Source organism: Miniopterus natalensis, chromosome 2 (genome assembly GCF_054644295.1).
Source record: "Miniopterus natalensis isolate mMinNat1 chromosome 2, mMinNat1.hap1, whole genome shotgun sequence".
NCBI classification, from domain to species: Eukaryota; Metazoa; Chordata; class Mammalia; order Chiroptera; family Miniopteridae; genus Miniopterus; species Miniopterus natalensis.
In genome coordinates this window covers 136,801,118-136,814,890 of record NC_142082.1, presented here as the reverse complement: position 1 = coordinate 136,814,890, position 13,773 = coordinate 136,801,118, and the positions used below count along the sequence as shown (strand labels likewise).

At 38.8% G+C, this 13,773-nt stretch overlaps 1 protein-coding gene across 8 annotated transcripts in view; it reads right to left on the bottom strand.

Annotated features, from left to right (window-relative positions):
• Window positions 1–13,773, bottom strand: part of R3HDM2 (R3H domain containing 2) — a 141,795-nt gene that overhangs the window by 33,762 nt on the left and 94,260 nt on the right. For 4 of the 8 annotated variants that reach the window (XM_087814601.1, XM_087814594.1, XM_087814596.1 and 1 more), the window contains exons 3-11: window positions 11,247–11,446; window positions 8,107–8,130; window positions 6,358–6,399; window positions 4,054–4,140; window positions 3,416–3,542; window positions 2,167–2,245; window positions 1,453–1,512; window positions 771–911; window positions 216–324 (exon numbers count right to left, since the gene is read on the bottom strand). In XM_087814601.1, the coding sequence (XP_087670727.1) occupies window positions 216–324; window positions 771–911; window positions 1,453–1,512; window positions 2,167–2,245; window positions 3,416–3,542; window positions 4,054–4,140; window positions 6,358–6,399; window positions 8,107–8,130; window positions 11,247–11,411 (834 nt within the window). In that variant the 5' untranslated portion in view covers window positions 11,412–11,446. The remainder of the gene's footprint in view (window positions 1–215; window positions 325–770; window positions 912–1,452; window positions 1,513–2,166; window positions 2,246–3,415; window positions 3,543–4,053; window positions 4,141–6,357; window positions 6,400–8,106; window positions 8,131–11,246; window positions 11,447–13,773) is intronic. The other 4 variants (XM_087814595.1, XM_087814597.1, XM_087814598.1 and 1 more) reach the window with 1 other exon arrangement.

The window sequence follows — 13,773 nt, the reverse complement described above, 5'->3', positions numbered from 1 at the left end:
CCCAGCAAACCTCAGCACCATGTCTCTCTGGGGCTAAAGGGTGGCATTCAGCTCAGCAAGTGTAGTCAACCCTCAACATTAAGCCAAAGCCAACTCAGTATAGCTCAATATATTTTTCCATATTTTGAGTTTTCTCCATCCCACAAAAATTCTTCTGCCCTCCCAGTTTCTCTTACTGCAATCTCTCTCTATGCCCACCCTTTTCCATTCTTTACCTGGTTATCATCCCGGTCCATACTGGCATCATCTCTCTTGAGAATGAATCTCTGTTGAAATTCTGTATTCTTCTCATCTTTTATATGTTCTGAGAACCTCTGTTCAGGGCTGGGATTGGGAGAGAAATGTGGGAAGGAGGGAAAAAACCCTTTTGTTAGGAAGCAGAACTCCTAGTACAGGTCTCTTAAATTCCATAACTCCCATTCACGGGATTTCTGGAGTCAAGCATTCAAAAAGCCACATGAAGGTTTTATTGAAATCCTCAGGGTCTGTTCTTTATACATCTATAACTTGTCTTCCTCCAAAGTTATACCTGTCCTATCAGTAAAGGTAAAGAGAGGCCAGGGGCCAGTCTTCACAAAACACCAGTGCCTCTAGAATCTACATTCAAGGCCTCATACGAGTGAGGAAACAGTAGGAATTGATAATTTAGCCCCCCACCTCCCCCACCTCATCCCCTCCCTAGAAAGAGACATCTTGATCCTAAAACCTTCCTCTTCCACCCCAGAGGCTATCCCAGGAAAGCCTTCCCAACCTGTGGTTTTCTCCCTTACATTCTTGTGTTACTGGTTTTGTTGATGATGACAGCTTTTCCAGTTTGATCAACATTGTGGTCCATCCCAAAATAGGCAGCTACCCGGTGTAATAGCATCCGGTGATATGAGGTCATCTGAGGGAACTTCTTGAACTGGTTACTGAAGGGAAAACCGGGGGGGGGGGGACCAAAATAAGGATAAATAACAGTCAACTGTAATTTTTTTTTTTTTAAGTATTTAAAGTGGGGAATTTCTTAGGAGAAACAGACATATTATAATAGAACCAAAAAGATTCTTTCAGCTTCTTTAGCTACAGTATTTTATAGATCACTGTGACCCACTATACTCATTAAGACTACTCCTTCTTAAGTCCTAGGTCTCACCCACCTGGATGATAGTCTACAAAGAAAACAGGGAGAAATTTTAAAATAATAAAATATGGGACAAGGGCTAGCTGCTGAAAATATATAAATTCTTTTCAACTAAAGTCTATGCAATAACTTAAACGCCTTACTTGATTTTCGTATACTTTTAATCCATTCTGGTTACTTCCCCCCAAATCCTTTTGGTTTCCAGTGAATAATTACTTCAAAATTCAGACTTTAAGGGAAAGATGAAAGAAGGATATCCTAAAATTGTACTTAAATTTCTTTTGGTGCCCCTCCCACCTCTAAATTTGTATTTCATTCAAGTAACTTACTTGTTGTCATTAATAAATTCCAGAATCTCCTGTTCTAATTTTAGCAGCATCATTCTGTCCCTGTTTAGAAAAGATTAAAACAAAACAGCAGCCTCCCATAGACATTCAAAGCAAGGATTAAGAACACAACCTGCTCACTATAGAAGCTGAAGGGACAGACAGATCAAAACCCCAACAGTAGACCAAAATACAGTGGCTACTGAGCCTCACTGACCTTCTTATGTTACTTTAAAACAAACAAACAATTGAATATGCATTTTTAAGATCCTGCTAACCATGTATTTTGTTATCCTTATTAGAAACCTAATTCTGTTGGCAGTCATCTTCATATAAACACATACTTTATACTTACTAATCTAATCATTATTCTATATTCTATATGGTTATTCACATAATTTTAAAACTGTTATGACTTAGCTTATGTACAAATCAATTTTTTTCTTCTGTGCTTTTAAATTGTACTCCCAAGCCTTCATATTTCTTTGTCTCTGCACTCTTCTTCACAGAATTTTTCTCAACTCTTCTGAAAGCAGAAACCTCAATATGAGGATATTCTGAATCCCTCACAGAATATAAAACTACACTGGAGAGAAATGGTGGTGGGGGATAGGTATCCGGAGATTCTAACAGAAAAATTCTGAGAAGCTACTTGGCCTTTTGGGTATCCTTCTAGGTGCTAGCCCCTTTGCCCCTTCCATCAAATCATGTTATTACCTTGGGTTCTTTTTCAGTGTATTTACAAGAAATTCATGTAGGTCTATTCCAGTGGAGTCCGTATATTCTTGGCTGGAGTCTAAAACCACCGAACAAAAGATATTTAAAATAAATGAAACTGCCTTGCATGATATCTAATACCAAGCAGAAGCCCACAACCTGATCAGCGGAGATGAGAACAGGAAAGTAGAATCAAACTTCAGGGGTTTTAGCTTAAAAAAAACAGAATGACTTTGATTTGCCAGCCCACAAAATTCCTCATGACAATTATAGAAGGTAGAATCTGAGTCACAGTGTTGTGTCAGGATTACAGTGAAAAGCCACCTTACCATCAGTAAGTATTTACTGAATGCCCTTACCAAAACAAAGCTGGTTTTATTCTAGTTAAGGAAAACAAGTTCCAGGTAAGGGTAGTCAAGGCTGAATTTTCCAGAATTGCAGCAAATATGCTCAAATATTGATTAGTTATAAGATTTTTTTTTTTTAAATAACATTTTAATCCCAAGATTGCCTTTTAACTTTTAACTATTGCTTTCATGGACCATGTCTTTTTACTATCAGTCCAAGAGTTTAAAACCAAAGAGAACCTGCCCTAGCCTGTTTGGCTCAGTGGTTAAAGCATCGGCCCATGGACTGAATGGCCCTGGGTTCGATTCTGGCCAAGGGCATGTACCTTGGTTGCAGGCTCGATCCCTGGCCCTGGTTGGGGTGCGTGCGGAGGCAACCAATTGATGTGTTTCTCTCATATCGATGTTTCTCTCTCTCTTTCTCTCTCCCTTCTACTCTCTCTGAAAAGCAACAGAAAAAATATCCTTGGGTGAGGTTTAAAAAATCCAAACAAACAAAACAAAGAGAACTTAATAATAATATGCAAATCTGCATTGTCAAAAAAAATTACTGCAATCATCCCAAAATATAAATGGTATCTGGAGGAGCTGGAACCAGTGATGATCCATTCACTGTTTATTCCAGAGCAAAAATAAAATCAGAATTGACTACAATGTCCTTCGATGGGTAGTACCAATGTTAATGGAGCATCGCTCTGTGGCATGATGGCTCTTAAGACAGGGTTGGGTAAAACAGCAAAGAAAGTAACCTTGTTAGGTATTGTCCCAACCAACCATGAAGTCAGTAGGACACAATGAACTGTTGGGCCAGTTAGGCCAGTAGGTGCCAGACTTCAAGATGGAAGGAAAAGGCACTGCAGGGCCAGGCCCTAGGACAGGTAAGAAACGGGGAAAGCCCTCACCTCTAGACAGCATCTTCCTTGGAACCTTTTCTTTGTTTTTGTCCTTGTCTTCCTTTTCAGAGACATCCTTTGTGGACTTTTCTTCTTCTTTGTCAGAGGGGCAGCTGATGTGCAACTGAATTATATCCTTGGACAAAGGTAAAGAGAAATATAATCAAAGGCAAAATGGATTTTAGTTCTCCTGTAGCCCCCTTTAAATCTCAGAAAAGATAAATCTTGAGGTGGAAGCATTCTCTTATAGAAGAGGGTATTCTGTTAATTAAATTGTTTTAGTTTTTGTTCTAGCAAAAGGATAAAGGCCAAGACTTTTCTACCAATAATCACAGCCTTCTATTATATAGGCAGCTCAAGTTACCCTGGCTGTTCTTGGCGTAGAAATTGGATGGAAATGGTTCTAACCACCAGAGGGAAAGGGTGTGGGTGGGAAAATACGATCCAGCCCTGGGATCTCCTTGTCGGCATCACCATGGGTATGAAGACCTATACTTCATGCTCTTACCCATGCCGTACTTGACTGTAATGGCTTATTTCGAAGCTCCTGATTTCCAAGCCTAATGCTGATATTGTAGCTGCTATACTATAGTTTACAAAACAACTGCCAAACTCAAAAGCTACACTTACTCTTATAAAGGACCTACCTGGGTTTCTAGTGGCCCATCAGCAAATGGTGCAGAGGACTCCTCACACACTGCCAGGCTTCGTACCAACTTCAGCTTGGAATTAGACTGAGAAAAAACAAATAACACATATATATTCCTTTGGCAGACATTCAGGAAGCTTTTGGCTGACTGATGGGCATCCTCTTTGGCTCTGTTAGTTGCTGCTTCTATTAAACAGGGTGTTTTAAAAAACAGGTCATACTTGCTAGTTCCTGATTCACTTGAAAGACAATTCTCCCCACCCCAAAACAAAGATAATTCTCCTGCTTATAACAGTAGACATATAAAAACAAAACAGCTACTTTAGACAGATAGGAAAAACCACTTCACTTGGCTCTCCTTTCTCTCTCTCTAGCCCAGTGCTCTAATTTCAGACTCAGAAGTTTACTGAGAATACACAACAGTAGAGCTTAGTAAAAAGACCCTGGATTTAAGAGCCAGAAGTCCTAGCTTCAACTCCTGTTTTTTTGCTTATGAGCTACGAGACCTTGAGCAAATTATTTGACCTCTCTGGGTCTCCATTTTTCAATAAAACTGTGATAAAAATATTTAAAGGGCTGTTGTGAGAATTAGATGACATAAAGTATGTAAACATATGTATCATAAATAGTGCCTATTGTATAGTAGACAATAAATGCTAAATGGCTCTAAAGCTTAGATGTGGTAAGGATGGAAAAAAGTGTCTAAGAAGAGTAAGGAGAAAGATAGAAGACTGTCTAGCAATTGGGAATTAATGTAATAAAAAGCAAATCCATTTGGTTTACTTTGCTGGCGGGAGAATCCCCAAAAGATCTGAAATCCATTTTGCAAATCACTGCTCTCCTAGGGATCCTCAAAGCCAAAAATTATAAGAGTGACTTATAAGAAATCTACCTATAAACATTTACAGAGTTCTTACAATAAAATCAAGGCTTACCATGAATAGAAAAGTACAAAACATGGTATGTATATCTAGGTAGTGCAGTATAGTGAAAAATACTTGCAAGTCTGCCCTGGCCGGTGTGGCTCAGTGGTTAAAGCATCAAGCCCAGCATTGAAGGGTTGAGGGTTTGATTCCTGGTTGGGGCAAGTGTGGGAGGCAACCAATCCATGTGTCTCTCACATTGATGTCTTTCTCTCTCTCTCTCCTCCCCCTCTCTCTAAAAAAAAAAAATAAAAATAAAAATAAAAAAAAAAAAATCAATGAAAAAAATATCCTCAGGTGAGGATTAACAAAAACAAAACAAAACCACAAACCAAAAAACAACTTGCAAGTGTGAAGAACTGACTTCAAGCCTAGTTCTGCCACTTACTAATAAATGTCTTTTGTCAGACTCACTCAATCTCTATAAACCCAAGTTTCCTCAGCTGTAAAATGAAGATAACTGTGTTACTGAACTCAAAAAGTTCAGGAGGCAGTGATGTGGCAGTGAACACCCTCTGTTTGAACTTTAGTGTCAAGCCCACCACTGTGGATTAGGCCATGTAAAGCAAGGTGTAGAGCCAATTTATCATACGCAGTGGCCTTCTTCAAACCCAAGGAACAAAATGGCTGGGCCACTCTCAAATTCTGCCATTATTTTTCTGGGGCAAAAGGGTGGACATCTTAACTATTGCTTCTGGTGATAATTCTTCCCACTGTAAGAAAAGTTTAATATTTTACAGTTTTTAAACTAAAATTAATATGCCAGCACACACTAATACAATAGTCCTCTCTGATAACACTACTTAAAATAATCTGTGATGTGCTAATTTTATCATACCATGATTAAAAACAGTTTTTCCCCCTGTCCCAACCTAAAAAGTAAAACATGCAAAAAAAGGGCTGTATTTTTAGGATGTTCAAAATCTTGAATCATTTCTACAGATGGGGGCACTATTTATCTTAAAAAAAATTCATAGGGAAAAAAATGTTGGGGGAAGAAAAGACAGACTCATATAGCAGCCATTCTTTTAGAGAAGCCAAAGCTAAGCAGAAAAACTAGCATTACAGCAGAACCAGGAACAATTTGCTCAGGCTTTGTGGGAGGCTCCAGCTGATACCTTCCAGGTATCAGAAATACACTGTGACTGAACCAGAGATAATGGAGAAAAACAGAGCCAGACCTTACAATAGGAAATGTGTGCGTGCATCTGTGTGTGTGTGTGCGTGTGTATGCATGTTCACAATTAGGGTACAAAGTGCAGGCAAAACACTTTGCTTATGTATAATGCAACTAAATTAGATATTAGTAATAATAAGTACATTTGTAAAATGTATTACTAATAACACCAGGAAAGAGGCTATAGAGAAAAGGCGCTCACCTTGGCTCTTTTCCTGGTATGACCATGGTTGGATGTCCGCCTCTGTTAGAAGGGGATTAGAAAATATTAAAGGTGGGGAAAATCAACATGTTAAAAGCAATACAAGTTTACAAAGAAAAAGCACTAACATTAAAACTATTACAATAGCCAAACTATGATGAGACCCATTTGGTGTGGTTATTCTCCTGTGCTACAACTCTAGCAACCATGACACAGAAGGCACCACAGGCCACTGACAGACAAATCACCACTCACTGTGTAGATAAAAATAGGAAGACACTGACTGGTTGGCCTATTTCACGGATTGATAAAAATTACTTTTGGGTAAACCACAGAACCCTCTTGATTAGGATGTTTGTAGACATGAAATATGACCCCTAACCATCACTTATAATAACATCTTTATAGGACAACACATTCAGAGTTCCAATGTGAGATATTCAAGTCACCTGTCCCTATGGCTGCAGAAATGGAAGAAAGACTCTTCTTGTCAACTGCTTGCCTCCGAGAATTCTCCCAGTTCTAGGCTCCTGGTGGTGGCTCTTATAAACTGTCTGGGTCAGGAATATAAGATGCGACAGGATAAAAAGAAGGGAGAATGGAAGATATGGATGAGACCTCCAGAGCAAAGGGAGGACAAGGAGAGTAGGCAAGGAGTAGATTAGAAGATGAAGGAAGAGGGCCTAAGGTGGGATGAGGGAAGAAATAACTAATTAACTGATGAAGTTTCTGAACAGCTGAGAAGTCAAAATGTGGCATTTGGGAAGAGGTTGGGTAGGGTTATGTATGGGATGAGGTACTTAGGGCTTCTGAGATGTTGGGAATGGAACTCACTGGCACTGGGATAGGAGAGAACTAAGGCTGATGTGTGGGAGAGGGAAAACAAGACAGGGTCAGAGACTAGCATGGTCCTGGGTAGGTGAGGATTTCCCTTTCCTTTGTTGTCTTCACTAGTTACTAAACAAGACAACTACAATGCAAAATGGAGAACTGGGAGGTGGATGGAAAGAGTAAGAAATTACAATGATGGTGAATCTGGTCAGTGGCAAGACAGCGTAAGAGTGAGAGTCCAGAAATATGAAGTAGTATTTTGTCACTATTTTTTTAAATAGGTAATAACAACATGGCACAAACATTCAAGAGGTATTAATGGGGGCATCTGTCCCCCAGCTACCTGGTTTCCTCAACTAATACTGAATTTCTTGTAATCTTTCCAAGGATCTTTTATGCATATATAGCCTTATTGTACATGTGTATAAACAGAAGTTTGTTTTTTTAAACCAAATAGAAGCAGGTTGTACATACTGCTCTGAACCTTGCTTTTAAACTTCTTTTCTATGGATATCATTTTATAGAAGATCTGCTGTTTTTATTAATGGCTACATGATATTCCATTGTGTACCATAACTTATTTTACCAGTCCCCTAAACTGCACCATTTTGGATGTTTCTGAGCTTTTGTTAGTATAAACAATGCTTCAATATCCATAACACTGAGTATACCTAAAAATAAAGTATATCTGTAGTCTATTTATTTATTTATTTATTTATCATTTAAAAATTTTATAAAGTATTACCAATTGCCCTTCAAAGAGGTTACATCATTTATAACCCTATAAGAAATGTATGTATAAATCTGTTTCCCAGAATGGATAGTTTTCATTTAATAGTCAAACATGAATTGAAAGCCTAATATATCTACTAGACACCATGCTAACTACCGGAGGATACAGAGATAAAAGACACAAACCTTGTCAAAAAGGAACGCATAATCCTGTTGAAGAAGACAAACAAGACAATTACAATACAGTACATTAAGTACATTACAGAAGTTCTCATGGAGTGCTACAGAAGCACATAGCATGAGTGTCTAACTCAGACCTAGCAACTCACAAATTCATATGTTCGCAAATATTGAGTGCCTGCAAGGAACTGTGTTGGGCCTTAAAGATACAATGGTAAGCCCAAACTGACCTAACCCTGGGCCTCATGGAGCTTATAGTTCTGTGAAAGAGACAGACATTAATAGAAGAATTATACAGTGTAGACCTGCAATAGGTGAGTAAGGTTGTCAAGGAGGGCTTCTGGGAGAAAGAAACATTTGGACTGAGTTTTGAGGATAAACAGGCATTAGACAGATGTTGGCGGAGGGGATTTAGGGGCTGGAGGAGGCCATGGAAAGAATACAAAGAAAGGCATTCTAGGTAGAGAAAACATGTACAAAAGCATGCTTTCCCCAAACTTTTCAGTCCCTATTTATAACAAAACCAAGGATTCATATCACATAAGGCTGAAGCACAGGACACCAGAGGTGGATGACTGGCAGGTAAGGGACTAGATCACAATATGTCATGCTGACAAATATGGGACTTAGCCTAGGGCAGCAAGGCACACAGAAAGTTTGAGGAGAATTAACACAATCAGATCTTTATTTCATAACTATTTTTCTAAAGCAGTATGGTAGATAAATCAGAAGGGATTATAAGTTTAAAGGCAGAAAGCCCAGCTAGGAGGTCATACCCAACTGGTTATTTGAAGGACCCACCTAAGTTCAGTATATATTAAGTCAGAGCTTGCCCATTTTAAACTGAATCTCAAAACCTGCCTTTTATAGCATATTTTCACGCAAAAGATGTCCTGAGTGCCAATGGCTGAGTCTAAGAATATGTCTCACATAGTACAAGTAATCAAAGTCCCCTTCTACAGACTTTCCATCTCCAATTCATAACAGGCACTCCCTTGACAGCATCAGTAAGATTCTTTTTTAAAAATCCTCACCAGAGGATATTTTTTTCCATTGCTTTTCAGAGAGTGGAAGGGAGAGAGAGAAACATTGATGTGAGAGAGACATATTGGTTGGTTGCCTTCTGCATGCAGCCTTACCGAGGCTGGGGATCAAGCCTGCAACCGAGGTACGTGCCCTTGGCCAAAATCAACCCGGGACCCTTCAGTCCACAGGCTGACGCTCTAACCACTGAACCAAATTGGCTAGGGCATCAGTAAGATTCTTGTGCTGTTGAAGGGGTACATGATCTTTTGGGAAATGGTAGAGGGTAGAGGGCTTCTGAAGGGTGACCCAAAAGACTGAAGATTTTGTAGAAGGAACAGGGGCTCCAGTAGATGGCAGCAGCAGCTCCACCTGCTCTAGCAGCAGCAAAGAAGTCAGAAGGGAAACAGTTCCCCTCACAACTCGCCCCCCCCATCTAGATGAAGACCCAGTGTACTAAGTGAGTGTCCATAAGGCATATAAAACCTATAGACATCCTTTCTTTTCTACCTGTCTTCAAGAAGTACATACAACAGGAATTCAGAACACTGCTTAAAATAGTCTCTTGAGAACAGAGTAACTTGGAACCAAAAGTTCATTTAATTATTATCTTCCACGTAACATGACAGTGCATAATTAAACATTCATCACATATCTGTCCTGAGGATTTAAAATTCATTATTGGTACCACTAGAGGCTAGAAGTATAGATGGAACAGTGGTCTCCACAAACTCTGGAAGGATGAGCAGGGAATGACAACTCACATGCAAAAGATAATGGAAAGAAAAACAGCCAGGACAGAGATCTGGCAAACTGTTAAGAGGAAAGACAGAAAAGCAGGCAGCTAGAGAACAAAATATTTCAGAGAGCTGTCTGATTTTAATTCATCCCTTTATGTTGTTGCTGTTTTAATCTTTAAAGAAGACAAGGCCTAGGTGTATTGGGTTGTCAAAGGGAATTATGCTTCAAGTTTCCAGTCTCTCCAAAATGTTGTTGCTACTGCTTTTTAAACTAAATAGAGTTAACAGTCTATTTCCTAAGTATACAATAAAGATCAGTTTTACTATTGGGCATGAAGGAAAGGATTTATGAAATTTGGGCTAGGGTAACAGAGGAAACCAGCAGTGACCACAGAAGAGGAGAATGACTGGAACAGGTAAGCTAGATGAGGCTCAGAGTCTGGGCTGGCTGGGTACCAAAGGGGAGCCCTGAAAGAATCTCAGCTGACCATCATCTACAGCCACCATATCTGCACTGCTGTATGAATCTGGATGGAAAGCAACATGGCAACCAAAGAGTGAAATTCCTCTCACTCACATTTAACAAGTGGCAAGTTCAGAGACTATTTCTGACCCAGAAAATGCTGACTTCTTTAACACAACCAGGATATGAATTTAACACTGTGTGTAAAGCCACGCAGTCCTAGATTTAAGAGTTTACTGCATGTGCCATATCATGACTTGTTAAATATGTGTTTGTATACAGTTTATTTTCTGACAGTTAAAAAATATCAAGTTCTAGTCGGTTTTGCTCAGTGGTTAGAGCATTAGCCTATGAACTGAAGGCTCTTGGGTTCGATTCCAGTCAAGGGCACATAACACAGTTGCTGGCTCGATCCCAGGCCCCAGCTGGGGCGCATGCAGGAGGCAATCAATCGATGTGTCTCTCTCACATCAATGTTTCTCTCTCTCTCTCTCTCTTTTTCTCTCTCTTCCTCTTCCCTCCCCCTCTCTCTGAAAAGCAGTGGAAAAATATCCTCAGGTGAGGATAAAAAAAATCAAAATGTAGCAAGCAAGAACCAGTATAACTCAGATCTAAATAGATTAGGGATTTCAAAATGTACAGTTTGATGAATTACAATGGTTTTATATGCATATACCTGTGAAACCATCACCACAATCAAAATAGTAAGTACATTTATCACCCCAAAACTTCTTTAGACTTCATTATGGAGACTATGACAAAAAGGGAAGGAGATATTTCTTGAAAGATGAAGTTGGGTTTTTAGGGAGAATCAAGTGTTCGTATAAATGACCGGCTTCCTATACATCCCCAATGACACCTATAACGACGCTTCTGTTCAGGTACAAAGAGTGCGCATATGATGCACTTCTAATCCTTACCTGTGTCTCCTGGCGTAAACTGGTATCTTCACTCTCTTTCTCAATTTCTTCTTTACTTGGAGTCTTAGATATAAATTTGTTTTTGTTTACAGATTCTTCTACCAGTTTTTTTTCTGATTCTTTCATTATTTCCAGGGTCTCCTGAGTAGTGTTACTGTTAGACATCTTCTTCAATAGACTACAGTAGCCTCTATGGACTCCTAAAGAAACATCAAATGCATTAAATAGGATGTGTGTATCCGTAATTAAACATCACACAAGACTTGTATTTCACATACAAGTCTTCATCTGCCTCACTATAACCCAAAAAAGGGTCCTTTGATAAACACTGTCCCTGGGTCTGTTTATTTTCCTTTTTAAAAAAGCTTTATCGAGGTAAAACTTTATACAATAAACTGCACACATTTAAAATGTATAGTTTGATGAGTTACAATGGTTTTATACGCATATACCTGTGAAGCCATCACCGCGATAAAAATAGTAAGTACATTTATCACCCCAAAACTTCCCCTCTGTTCCTTTGCAAGCCCTTTCTCCCTTCCCCTCCTTCCTCAGCCAACCATTGATCTGCTGTCAGTACATATTCATCTCCATTTTCTCAAATTTTTTTTTGGGGGGATTTCAAGGATTTTTAAAAACGCAGTGACTTAAAATTCTACTCCATTAAATCCCACAGCTCCGGAGTAGTTTTCCATTTTCTCAGATTTTAATCATACATTATCTGGATTCTTTTACTCAGCATAATTATTTTGAGAGTCACCAGGATTCAGTTCTAAAGCAATGTAGTATGAATCTCTTGGCACCTATTTCCCTTTCTTATTCCTTACAGCAATCTGCACACATTTTCAGCTTGAGCACTTCAAAGAGTTAACTCACTAGATTCTCCAGAAAGAAAAATATATTATAAAGCTCTATTCACTACCAGAGAGGAACACTCTCCTTTCCCAAGGGAGAACTTCCACAGCTGCTACAAACCACAACATTGTTACCAACTTCAATCCTCTCCACATCAAAAAGCAGCAAAATCAAACAATGGTTATAGAAACTTAATTTTTTTCCTTTACCTTAAGCAAGCTGAAAAAGCAAGAAGAGCACTCTAGTCATCTGTCCTTCAGAAATACTGGGTGTCTCCCTGGAGGAAGAGAGAATCTTTGCTTTGCTAGTCACTATTCAGGTTCAGTCATTCTACTGCATTCTACTGTTAGAGAATCTGTAATGCAGGGGTGGCTGGCCCTTTATCACTTCCTATTGCTACCTGGGAAGTCCTATAATGAAATCAACACAGTTCTCCAAGCACACGTTTAGAAACAGAAGCTAATGTTCTACACACAGATTTATGTCCTCAACCACTTAAGTCAAACACTCTTAGCTCCAACAGTGGTTTGCAGAGGTTTCTCCCTATATGGTTAATGACTGTATTTTAATCCTGAGTACTTTCCTTCCTTTAAAAATATAAGACTAAAACCCCTCCCAAACATCATGTCTAATCCATGGCCCTAGAAATGAGCTAAACAAACAGTTAGCAATGCTTCAAAAAAATTGTCACACTAGACATTTTTTCCTTTTTCAAATCAGTTTAAAGGTTAGGACCCAGAGGCCCTTAAGAAGCACAGGTAACTTCATCTTGGCCTAAGTTAGTCTTCAAGATCACCGCTTTGTTCACCTTGTGGTGGCTCTTGAGCAGCTGCCTGGAGACTTAGTTTGCGTAAGGCTAGATAAATTCCCTTTAAAAGGCAAGAGAGTCATTCATACAATCATAGTCATATAGTTGAATTTAAAAATGAGAAGTACTGGAAGAAACTGACAACAAAAGAAAATGGCCAATATTTTATTTTTTAATTAATTTACTCAGTACCTAGAGGCTTCTATAAAAAGTTATACGCTATAGAGTTTTATGGATCATTGGCTGTACATAAGAACTGCATATACACATATATTTATCCACACCCCCCCTCCATGGGTAAATCAAGCCTCCAATCTCTTCAGTTTGAAATACAGTAAAACTCAGTACATGCCTTCTCTGTATCCCTTAGCTGGAAAACATAAATGGAAAAGTTCTTAGATATGACCTCATGCAATCTCCCCTCCATAAAGAAGAGCTCCTTTCTGTAACTTCCTGAGAGTGGCCTGCATGCCTCTCTTAGAAAACTCTTGAGACAGATACTTTCACTATTTCTTAAACAGTTTTAAGTGTTATATAGTTGCACCCTATCACAAGCTACAAACTGCTTCAATCTTTATCCTAAACCTGCTTAGAGTCACACAAAATTAAGTTTACTTCTTTTTTCTTTTTTAGGCTTAAATAGCTTCAAACAGATTTCTCTGCCAGAAAGAGAAGTTGAGGTGGGGGAATTGGATGAAAGTGGCCAAAAGGTACAAGTTTCCAGTTATAAAGAAGTACTAGGTATACAATGTACAGTTAACTATAATGACTATAGTTAACATTGCTATATGGTTATATTTAAAAATAGCTAAGAATCTAAGTAAATCTTAAAAGTTCTCATTATAAGGAAAAAAATTTTGGGGG